The following is a 12,552-nucleotide window of genomic DNA, read 5'->3' on the forward strand; positions in this document are numbered from 1 at the left end:
GAAAGGCCTGCTCACTGAAGTGTTTCAGGGATCGTTTGACAGTGATGAGTGGACGTCATTTGACCGCTGACCCATTACGGATGCAGGCAATGATCGCTGAGATCTTGGTTGAAGACAGCAGAGGTATTTAGAGGGCAAGTTGGTTAGGATGAGGGTGCCTATGAGGGTGCCCGTGTTTAAGGCTTTGGGGAGGTACCTGGTAGGTTCATTGATAATTTGTGTGAGATTGAGGGCATCAAGTTTAGATTGTAGGATGGCTGGGGTGTTAAGCATGTTCCAGTTTAGGTCGCCTAGCAGCACGAGCTCTGAAGATAGATGGGGGGCAATCAGTTCACATATGGTGTCCAGAGCACAGCTGAGGGCAGAGGGTGGTCTATAGCAGGCGGCAACGGTGAGAGACTTGTTTTTAGAGAGGTGGATTTTTAAAAGTAGAAGTTCAAATTGTTTGGGTACAGACCTGGATAGTAGGACAGAACTCTGCAGGCTAACACCACCCCCTTTAGCAGTTCTATCTTGTCTGAAAATGTTGTAGTTTGGAATTAAAATTTCAGAATTTTTGGTGGTCTTCCTAAGCCAGGATTCAGACACAGCTAGAACATCCGGGTTGGCAGAGTGTGCTAAAGCAGCGAATAGAACAAACTTAGGGAGGAGGCTTCTAATGTTAACATGCATGAAACCAAGGCTATTACGGTTACAGAAGTCGTCAAAAGAGAGCGCCTGGGGAATAGGAGTGGAGCTAGGCACTGCAGGGCCTGGATTCACCTCTACATCGCCAGAGGAACATAGGAGGAGTAGAATAAGGATGCGGCTAAAAGCAATAAGAATTGGTCGTCTAGATGCTGCCTAGTTGGCTGGCTGATAGTGACACACTCACCTTTAGCAGAGGGAGGACAAGGAAGGCTCCGCCCCCACTGGCCTCGATGATGATGGCGACGAATTTTGGGTTGACGGCACAGAAGGAGCTGTCCCATGTGACCCGGGAGACGCGGATGTCATCATAGCACTGGTCGTTCTTCAGCGCCTGGCCAAAGACATGACGGAACTTACTCGCTCGCACCACTCGCCTGAACATATCTGCCATCAGAAGGAGAGACAGACAGGGAGAGATGTCAGACAGATGCTAGAACAGGGTTACTAAGGGCATAAAGTTAACAGCGTACTAAAGGCAACAGTGACACAGTTTATGACAGACCTCTCAGTAGCTACTTTAAACACTTCATCAGCACTAGTTCACATGTATTTGTTCATTACAAATTTCAAATGTATCTTTAGACCCCCTCTTATGAGTGTACATTATACTAAAAACAAACTGGTGTGGTCATTGTTCACTACCCAAATTGATGCTCAGTTGATGTGAAGCCACTCCAGACAGAACACATTAAAAGCTTAATGGGACATTGCCATTGACTAATTAATGTCTCATAACGTACCCATCTCTGCCTCAAATGGTAGACCAGGGCTAAGCTAAGCTGTCCCAAGCTCGATGGCAGAGCTGTCAGAAGAGGCAGACTTTGTAGATGTCTACTTTTCTGTGCATCTGATCAAACAAGGTGCTGGCTGAGTTTGTGTGTTTTAACCATTATTTAACTAGGCAAGTCAGTTAAGAACAAATGACAGCCTAGGAACAGTGGGTTAACTGCCTTGTTCAGGGGCAGAACAGGTTTTTACCAGCTCGGATATTCGATCATACAACCTTTCGGTTACTAGTCCAACGCTCTAACCACTAGGCTACCTGCTGCATTAGCCTAATAGTTATTTTGACAAACTTTCTTATTAGCCTACTTAGCCAGCCTTTATTCACATTTCCCAAATGTTCACTTTGGCAGGCTAAATGTTGGTGTAAGCTGGCCAAAAGGTTTGACAAGTGAGCTCAATTTAGCTAGCGTATTGGTTGGTTTCCAAACAAAACAGATGATAGATTCCCATCACGCTTCACAGGGAGCAGGCTCCAATCAGAGGAGCTGACCCTACTGCAGGAAGAACTTAATCAATTACAGTTCAGCATCAAAGGCTTCTTTGTATCGGTCTCCCATAGCCCCGAACAGAAAGCAGTGCATAGCCACAATACAGCACCGTAAAATCAAAAACTTTGACCTGGTGGATCCTCTTGAGTGAGCAGTAGGCATTTTGCCAGTGTGCCACCCATGTAAAAACATGAATTATTGTTGGCATTTGGATTGAATAATTGTTGATCCTCCCACCATACTTCATATGGAATGTTGTTTTTTGATGAGTGATGGTTTCCTGCAGACATAGTGTTGTTTCCTTAACAGGAAGTGGATGCAGAAGTTCTATCCTTCCTTTAGCCCATGCGCATGGCAGACTGTGATAATAGACGAGACTATAAGGAATAGGACAGCACAAATGTCCGCCATCAGAGTCATTCTACTAGTATTATTAACTAGTGATTGGGGGGGGGGGGGGGGGCAACATGTTTTCAGCACTTTTATTTCAATTACATATCAAACCTCTTTCTCATGCTCTCTCTAGTCTCTCTGCAGCAGAAATATAGTGAGCAATATGTTTGGAACATCAAATTGCAATACATATATAACTGTGAGAATCATAATACATATCGTATCGGCACATCATAGCGTGAGATCCCAGGCAATTTCCAGCACTAGTATTAACCCACATGCTGCTACCTTCAACATCTATTCAGAATGTTCACTGATGGCCTCGCAATCTTGTAAGGATAACCAGAATGTAGTGAATAGCCCACCAATTGACCCGATGTAAGCACTGGGTAGAATCGGAGTTTGTTGTTGGGTTCTCCGCACTCTCATTTTGAATGGTAGTACAGACAGAAAGAACTGGTCTGAATAACACAGAAGCTGACCCTGTGGTGTAGAGATAAATCAGAGACTACTACATGTTGAGGGAAGAGATAGTCTTTTAGTCATAAAAGTGTTCAATCAGTCGTTTTTATTAGGGAGCTGGTACATGTATCAATGGGCTGTCCTCGCTCTAGAGCTACGGACTTACATTCTTCTGACTGAGCTCAACCAAGCCCATCTCCCAACTTATGAAGTATACTCAGGTCATGGGTTTGCATCCTTCTGAAGAAATGGGGCCAGTGACTGAAACATCTGCCTAGCAAATAACACTATTTATTTATATTTCATATAAATCATATTAGCCAAAACATAGGCAAGCATCCATTTGTCCTGAAGACCCTTCTAGTCACACATCAATCCCTCTCGGAGCAGGAACCGCAACAAGACCCATCTCTCCTGGATCAAATATCCTCCTGGGTCAAAGCCTTGGGTATAGGACATAAACTATTCCTATGATACTGTGGCTATTTGACCACAGCCTGCATCACTACAACTGCATCATGCAGCCAGAGAAGGACATGCAGGGTTTGAAAAACAGAACACGATGGTCCATTATTAGAACTGGCTGACAGACTTAACTGTGACATATTGTAAAACTGTCAGCCAGTTCTAGTGTCAAATCTATTCTGCTGCTAAACAGAGGTGGACCATGTATTTTCTCACCCCTGATAGGATGTAGATAGATGATAGATACATGTCTAAGTGCAACCAAACCCATAGAAACTGATCATGATCAATTTATACGAGCAATGCAAAACATTTGCTATAGTAAGCCCTAGGTATTGTGAGGTAGACCATATGACAATATTATGTAATACATTGTATGCATTCGTGTTCAAAATGATGACAATTGTGGTCAGTCAATGGTAATATGCTTACTCTTTCCTGGCAAGAAAAGAGGTGCAGTAGACCCACTTCCTATCTACTTACCTCATGGCAAAACAAGTTATTCCTTTTTTGTCCACATATTAGGGCGCATGTGCAGAACTTTTATTTTGACATGAGGTAATCAGGAGAAGAGGTGGGTCTACAACAGACCAGCTTTGGAAAGTCTGTTTAATAATATGTTCCTTTAAATATTTTGTATCAAATTCCCCATCATAATGACCAACCCTCCTGCCCACTGGCACAGTAAGTTGAAATTGAATTGTATTCAACTTCTGGCTTCACGCGGACTGTTTTTGTGCAACCCAATACAATTGAAATCAACGCTAGTGTATTTAAATACACCCGCGTTGTTAACAGCAGCTGCCAGAGAATGTAGCTAGCGATCTAAGCAACGTGTAACGTTAGCTAGCTATTATTGAATTAACTAGATGACTGGGTCCTGTAGGTTACTGTAATCTGTATGCTTCTGATTAATACAGGTGATTGGTCAAAGCAGAAATTGAAGTACAGTGTAATAATAAACCAACAGATTTGACCATAGAGCATATCTAGGCAGGCTACTCTTGATTCCATACGCTAAAAGGTGGACAATAGCCATACATTGTGTGGCTAGCAAAAATGCTAGCTACTTCCCTATGTGCAATTCATTAGTAATAATTTTCAAAGGCAGATCATCACCCAGGAGGATAAATGATAGGTTAACAAGACTTGCTAAAGCGATGTCTAAGGAATGTATCGATAAAGACACTCATGAATTGACTATTTACTACTATCGGCTAGAATTTGGAGCATGATAGACACCGCCAGTGAGCTATTATAACAAAAGTGCATATTTTATCCATGGCTCAGGCTGTTACCATTCATTAACGGTGCACAGCCGGGTTGGTTAGCTAGCAGCAAGATGTTTACAGCAAATACAGAGCGGTCTATTTTCCTTACCTCCTAAATCTATGCGAAATTTTCCGTGAAAGCGAGGTAATCAATATGAACACATGAATATGGTAGTTTAGCCCTCGTCCGTTACGATTTTCCCTTGTTACACTCGTTTAGCCGTTCGAGTATTCTTCTTTCCCTCCAGACTGTAATTCTATGAACCGGAAGCAACGCCCTGTTCCATCCCCGCCTCTTACATACGAGGAATTTTAGGATAACAATTGTCTTATTTATATGATAAAGATACCGTTTTATTATTTATTTTTCTCCATTGAAAATTATTAAGTGAGTCTATGAAAGCATCACCAACACTGTCATAAGTAGGCTTATAATAATAATGTTTAGTGCGCCTGTAAGTGGTGATTCTGAGAATGGCAAGGCAGGCAGCTCCACATTATAAAAATACAATAAAAATCTCCCCAGTTTACCACATTTCTCAGATGTTTGCGCCTGTTCAATGTACATTTGTTCAATAGAATCCCACAGTGGAGGTGTCATAATACCCAAAGGGGATTTTAGAAACACTTACAATAAGGGCTGTGTTTCGTGTAGGCTTACCCTGGCGTGATGTTTTGATAACCATGTAAATCTCTCTCGGACAAGGTGACTTTTATCAATATATTCGTCTCTATTTACTCTTAAGATTTTAAAATGCTAATTAGCATCAAAGTAGACATCATGCAAAACGTTAAATCCCTGCAAGCGCCTGCACCTCACCTCTAGCTGATATCAGAATTGTAGCATTTAAAAAAAAAATTGAGGGGGGGGTGTAAATACAGGCGACTATATTGATAAAAGTAATCTTGTCCTAGAGAAAAGAGTACAATAATGTGCCATTATTTTCAAGAAAAACAATACTCAGTTATCAGATGTCACACCAAGGTAAGCCTACACAAAACACATACCTATTTTAAGTGTTTCTAAAATCCCCTATGGGAAAAATGAATGGTGGAAAAACTATTGGAACCATTTCCCTGTTTGACCTCTAGGTTTTATGGGTTTTATGACTCATACTGTGGTACTCTATTACATTTACATTTTAGTAATTTAGCAGATGCTCTTATACGGAGTGACTTATAGTAGTGAGTACATACTCTCTGTGTACTTTTTTAAATTCTGGTCCCAAATGGGAAACGAAACCACAACCCTAGTGTTGCAAGCATCATGCTCTATGAACTGATCCACACGGGACACAGGACTGTTCGATCTACAGTACGACTGAACCCAAAGGCCTGACTAACACATTTTCATGCGTACAGTACGCTCCATAGTTACAAAGGACAAGTATGACTCACTGACTTGCAAGCAATGCTCAAAACCAGACTGCAATAGCTTTTTACAACTCAAGATCCTCACATGGCTGTGTGTGCGTTTGTGTGTGTGAGAGAGAAAGACACACACACACACACACACACAGATAGAGGGAGGGAGGAAGTAAAGGAGGAAGGAAGTGAGGGAGGGAGGAAGTAAGGGAGGGAGGGAGGAAGTAAGGGAGGGAGGAAGAAAGGGAGGGAGGAAGAAAGGGAGGGAGGAAGTAAGGGAGGGAGGAAGAAAGGGAGGGAGGGAGGAAGAAAGGGAGGGAGGGAGAAAGTAAGGGAGGAAGGAAGTGAGGGAGGGAGAAAATAAAGAAATAAAGAGAGAAAGAAAGAAACAGAAGGGAGGGAGACATATAAATAAAGAGACAGCCAGAGAGAGAATTTGATCCAAAGCACTTTATTACCTTTTTTGGGTTCAGGCTTTGTCTCTGGTGGTTTTTCAGCAGGCTTCTTAGTGAAATCGAAGGCCTTCTTCATCTGTGATACTTTCAGGCTCTGGCCCAGGTCCACAGCCCCGTCAATGGACTTGGCCATGAGAGGTTCTGTCCGCTCTGCGTGCCTGATCATGGACTTGGCCATGAAGCGTTCTGTCTGGTCTGCAGGCCTGATCATGGACTTGGCCATGAGGGGTTCTGTCTGGTCTGCATGCCTGATCATGGACTTGGCCATGAGGGGTTCTGTCTGGTCTGCATGCCTGATTCTCTGGTGCATCTGGTTGGTCTCCTTTATGAGCTCAGCCACAGGCCTGTATGTTTCAGTTTCAAGCTCAGCCACAGACTCACGATCAGTAGGCTCACCAAGACCACTATGGATTCTGTGGTCACCAAGGTTCTTCCAACGGACATCTGTGCTGACCGTGTCAGGTTGGGGTTCAGGGTCATCATCTTCCTCTTCCATTCTCTCACACAAGGCCAGCTCTAGTTCTCGTATCTCCTCGTCATCTGAAGGCCAAGCTATGTCCTCTGAGATTGGAACTGTTTCTAATGGAACAAATGGCTTTTGGGGCTTTTTGGGTACAGGAGGTGGTGGGCCTTTGAGTTTAGCCTGCTTTTCCAAAAAAGGTCGTCCGTCCAACATGTCAAGTTGTTTTGGTTTCTCCTCTTCCGCAGCAAGTTTCACCATTCTTGCCCAAGCATCAAAATCTATGATATTTCTATACTTTTCCTCTCTAGTTGGTGCCCTTTGTTGTTGTGAAAAATCATCCAATGAATCAAAATTATCTGGTGTGTACATGTTGGATGGTACAGTGTAAGAAGAACCTGTGTCATCCCATAACACACACATATCCCGAGAAGCTGTGTCGCAAGTACTTCCTTTGCTGACTTGATGTGGTTGTCTCCTCTTCTTCTTTTCCTCTTTGTGATGATAATCATCACCTCTTTTCTGTTCATCCATAGAGCTTGTTTTTGTAGCTGGAATCTTAAAGGGATTTTGGGGCTTTTTTGGGACAGGTGGAGGAGGCCCCTTCGGTTTAGGCCTCTCTACTGGAACAGATGGATCTATAGAGGCACGTGTTGTTCTGTCCTCTGTGTGGGTGAAATCCATACTGTTGTTATGTTGTGTTGGCACTGCGCTCGCCATCTCCCTCTCAGGCAGAAGGTGAGTGATGGGTGATGGGGTGGTGACATGAGTGTAACAGACAGGTTCTCTCTCCCTCTGCATGGGAACAACCTGTCTCTGCCCATCACTATCCTCTAGCTTTGGCACAGAGAGAGGAGGGGAGGGAATCACATTGCATTGTTCTAATGAGTCATCAGCTAAATGTTGATGGTTGGTGATGGAGGTGCATGTGTCAGGGGAAGAGGATACTGGTTTTGCTTTTCCAGTATAAGTTGTAGTCTGCTGTTGTAAGGAGACACTTCCATCATTGCTCTCTACATTATCAAACTGTGAATGAATAGATTTTATTTTTTGTCTTTTGTCTGTACCTTTGGCGTTTGGCCTTGGTGGAGGCTTAGGAGGATGTGGTTGTTTTAGATTTCCTGGGACACCTGTTGAAGATGACATGTGTAGTTCAGGTTCACACTGGTTTGACTCACATGGCCCAATCCTGTTGTCTGTGACACAGTCTCTTTTTACTTCCCTTTTCTGTGTGTCTTTCACCTGTGGATGCTCATCTGGGGCTGTGGCCTGCTCTTTCTCAGTTTGTGAACCACTCTTAACTGGATTTGTCTTTTCCCAGCGTTTGTCCGGCTTCATTTTTGTGTTGAGCGCAATTAATGCTTCTGTTTTCTCATCAAGCTCTTCCTCTATATTCAATTGGACCAAATCCTCATGAGTGCAGTCTATATCATCATATAATGTATTATTTATATCAGTTGACTTGGAATTGGCACGAGTTGATTCAATACTCAAGAGGTCTGGTTCGTTGCCTTGAATGCCCGTTTTGAGATCACAAACTGCAGTAATTCCAGACTCATTCTCCGAAATAGCTTTGACGCCCTCAGTTCGTTCAGCCTTCTTTGGGGGACACCCGATGCCTGCCGGTTCAGCCAAATGTGGATCTGCTCTTTCCGAACAGTCTGTTTGTGAACGTGAGGTTTGTGCCTGGCAACCACTGCTACCTTTACCGGAAAGAACACAATAAGTGTTTACAGTGCTGCTTGTTTCCTCATCCCATGTTACTTGTGTTTTGCTTGTTTCGGTGCCCAAAGATGAGCCTGTCTGTGATTCCTGCTGTTTCTTTCCGCTATGAAGTCTGTCTTCACTGAGCCTCAGATCATCCACAGCAGAATAAACGTTCCTCTGTGGGTCAGTAGGCAACATTGGAAGGTCTTGAGGTTTATCCACACTAGCGGCAGAAGTCGTATCCTCCTCCACTATTATTTTTACAGAAGGCTGTTTCTTTTCCTTCTCTTTGTCCCTGCTATCAGCGATCGCGCTGCTCACATCACACGATAACCCCGATTCATCCTTCGCCAGAAGTACGAAGACCTCCTTGGTAGGTTCTGAGATCAAGTCCTCTGTGTTAGCCCTATCTGTCATATCCTCTGTATCTGAGTCTCTGTGCCCACCACCAGCAGGGCATTTACTCATTACTTGTCCTTCCATTGTAGCTCCTGTCCCAGTATTCACCCTTTTCTTACTATCCGCAGCTTTCTTCTTGGGCTCTGAGCACCGTGTGCTCCTCTCAGAGCTCAGGATACATTCTGGCATATCTGTATTATGTGTGACAGCCCTGTCTTCTCTGTCCCCTCCCTCGTTCCCTCCCCCCATGGTCAAAGGGCTCTGTTCTTCGCCTAGAGCGGGGCTCATTGGCTCCTTAATGAGGGTGTCTGTCAGGGCAGGGGTCGCAGTGAGCTCATCGTCTCCCTGCTCAGTGGCCAGGCTGCTGCTGACAATCAGTTGCTCTGCTATCCCATAGCTCCCAGTCCCAGCGCTACGACAACCGCTGCCCTGTTCACTGGGCTCCAACTGTGCCTTAAGGCCCTCTTCTCCCCCCTGCTTCGACTGCTCTCCTCCATTGTAGGCATTTGTTGAGACTCCTTCCTTTTCCAACCCTTTGTTCAGTTTCTGACCCATTCGTTGTTGTTCTTTTTTTTCTCTATAGGAGAAGAGAGATACACGTCAAGACACAGCAGTGGTCAAGGAATGACTCAGAGTGAACAGTAGCATGCTGCTTGCGTATCTCTTAATTTGACATAAGGCCTTGTGCCAAGCCTCTCCCTGTCTGACTCACTCACCCCGTACCTCTCGCTCACTTTCCATATTTCTGTATATAAATAGATGATAGGAATAAAATATATTACCCCCCCCTCTCCAGTTAACTATTTCTATCCCTCCTCATTCTGTCCTGCTGGAATGTTGTGGCGCTATAATTAAAGTGTCTCTCACTGCTGCCGGTGAGTCACATGCCAGGGCCAAAAAGGAAACAGGACAACTGGGATAATAGATCAGTCACCAGCCTGATGCCAAGGTCACACACTGAGGGCTGTTTGGAACATGAACAGAACACAACTGATGTCCATTTCCCATTGAAAATTCATCAGTAAGGGATACTGAGATATCATATCTTCAGTAAAGAGCCTGATCTAAGCACACTCTTAGAATATTACAGTAAGGCATTCGACAGAATTTAACCAATCAATTGTTTATGATTGTTATGACAATGAGGACTAGGGAAAGGTCAACTTGAAAACAGATCAGAGTCATAAGGGTTTTGACTTTGGAACAGGATTGTCAGTCTGGTAACTGATCAGGACAGAGTCTTATGACTGACGTGATGGATGGCCGAGGCGAGATTATTTGAGAGGAACAAAGCTCAACAGGCATTAAAATGGCATGCTGTTTCTTAGTAGTTCTAGGTTACAAACAAAAATAGAAATGATTATGTCCTCAACTGACCATCACACTAAGGTCGGTTTATTATCTGAAGTAAACACTTGTCATTTATACCATGGCAAAACCTGGAATGTGCATAGGCCTATTAAATATGAATGCCCACTGTGTGTCTTCACAGTAACTGGCGGCCTGGCGCTATGACACAGAAATGTGACACCCTTCCCTTAACAGCATATGTAGCAATACATGTTTTATGTTCATAGGGTTTTGATTTGGTAGACTACAACATGGACAGTGACTAAACATAAACTCAGGAAAAAAAGAAACGTCCTCTCACTGTCAACTGCATTTATTTTCAGCAAACTTAACATGTGTATATATTTGTATGAACATAAGATTCAACAACTGAGACATAAACTGAACAAGATCCACAGACATGTGACTAACAGAAATTGAATAATGTGTCCCTAAACAAAGGGGGGGACAAAATCAAAAGTAACAGTCAGTATCTGGTGTGTCCACCAGCTGCATTAAGTACTGCAGTGCATCTCCTCCTCATGGACTACACCAGATTTGCCCGTTCTTTAATTATTTTTTTACCATTTAACTAGGCAAGTCAGTTAAGAACAAATTCTTATTTTCAATCTCGGCCTAGGAACAGTGGGTTAACTGCCTTGTTCAGGGGCAGAACGACAGATTTTTACCTCGTCAGCTCGGGGATTCGGTCTTGCAACCTTTCGGTTTACTAGTCCAACACTCTAACCACTAGGCTACCTGCCGCCCCTATGAGATGTTACCCCACTCTTCCACCAAGGCACCTGCCATTCCTGTCTGGTCCAGCGACAGTGGGTTTGTGCCCATAGACAACGTTGTTGCCGGTGATGTCTGGTGAGGACCTGTCTTACAACAGGCCTACAAGCCCACAGTCCAGCCTCTCTCAGCCTATTGCAGACAGTCTGAGCACTGATGGAGGGATTGTGCCTTCCTGGTGTAACTCGGGCAGTTGTTGTTGCCATCCTGTACCTGCCCCGCAGGTGTGATGTTTGGATGTACCAATCCTGTGCAGGTGTTGTTACACGTGGTCTGCCACGTTGTCAAGCTGTTCGTCCTGTCTCCCTGTAGGCATCTCACAGTATAGACATTGCAATTAATTGCCCTTGCCACATCTGCAGTCCTTATGCCTACTTGCAGCATGCCTAAGGCACATTCACGCAGATGAGCAGGGACCCTGGGCATCTTTCTTTTGGTGTTTTTCAGAGTCAGTAGAAAGGCCTCTTTAGTGTCCTACGTTTTCAGAACTGTGACCTTAATTTCCTAAGCTGTTAGTGTCTTAACGACCGTTCCACAGGTGCATGTTCATTGTTTATGGTTCATTGAACACGCATGGGAAACAGTGTTTAACCCTTTACAATGAAGATCTGTGAAGTTATTTGGATTTTTACAAATTATCTTTCAAAAGACAGGGTCCTGAAAAAGGGACGTTTCTAATGGTTTATAATGGAAGGAAACCAAAAACGAAGACACCCTGTAGACTTTAATTCCATGTCCATGTTCCAGGCTCTGTTTGATTCCGCAGGGTGAAGTGATTGAGGACAGACAGGTGACTGAACCTCTTGACCCTGCATCACTAATCCTTCAGGTATCTTCAGGTTTTTCAGGCTTAAGTGGTGCTGAGAGACTATTCCAGTAAGCCCCCCAGACAATATCAGTTATACTGCATTAAACCCAGGCCTGCAGTGATCAATGTTTTAATAATGGTAGAATTAGCCATGAAATCGGTTTTTGCATTTGATTTAGGCTCAGCTGTTAAGTGAAGTAAGTGATCTAAACAGGTCTGACAACTTTTAACCTTCATCTATGTAAGTAACTGCCCAGTGTTTCCAGATTTCTATGAAATAAGAACTTATCACTTACGAGTGAAATAGTTTTCCTTAAAAAAAATGGTCATTAAGAATGTTAAAGCTGCAATATTTAACTTTTTGGGCGACCCAATCAAATTCACGTATGATCTGTCATTCTCTTTTAAAACAAGTCTAAGAAGTGGTAGATCTGTTCTATGTGTGCCATTTCTATGTTTCTCGTTCTTTTGTACACCAGCTTCAAACACCTGAAAATATATTTTACAGCAGTTTAGATGGTACAATGATTCTCTACACTTTACTTGCTTGTTTTGTCACAAACTGAATTTAGGAAAACTATTAAAATCTTTGCAACCAGGAAATGGCGGAGTGATTCCTGCCAGGTGCACCTTTAAAAAGCAGCTTTTCTGTGTTGTGGAATGGTGTGGGCGTACCCAA

The 12,552-nt window shown here is 43.5% G+C and overlaps 1 protein-coding gene across 3 annotated transcripts in view; it reads right to left on the reverse strand.

Moving 5' to 3' along the window:
- LOC115105830 (coronin-1C-A-like) overlaps positions 1–9,564 on the reverse strand; it is a 30,719-nt gene extending 21,155 nt beyond the window's left edge. Inside the window, exons 1-2 of one of the 3 annotated variants that reach the window (XM_029628244.2) lie at positions 6,379–9,130; positions 875–1,074 (exon numbers count right to left, since the gene is read on the reverse strand). In XM_029628244.2, the coding sequence (XP_029484104.2) occupies positions 875–1,074; positions 6,379–9,130 (2,952 nt within the window). Of the gene's footprint in view, positions 1–874; positions 1,075–4,664; positions 4,896–6,378 lie in introns of those variants that run through there. The other 2 variants (XM_029628246.2, XM_065007458.1) reach the window with 2 other exon arrangements.
- Between the last annotated feature and the right edge of the window lie 2,988 nt (positions 9,565–12,552).

The sequence above is a fragment of the Oncorhynchus nerka genome, linkage group LG22 (assembly GCF_034236695.1).
Source record: "Oncorhynchus nerka isolate Pitt River linkage group LG22, Oner_Uvic_2.0, whole genome shotgun sequence".
In the NCBI taxonomy this organism is placed as follows: Eukaryota; Metazoa; Chordata; class Actinopteri; order Salmoniformes; family Salmonidae; genus Oncorhynchus; species Oncorhynchus nerka.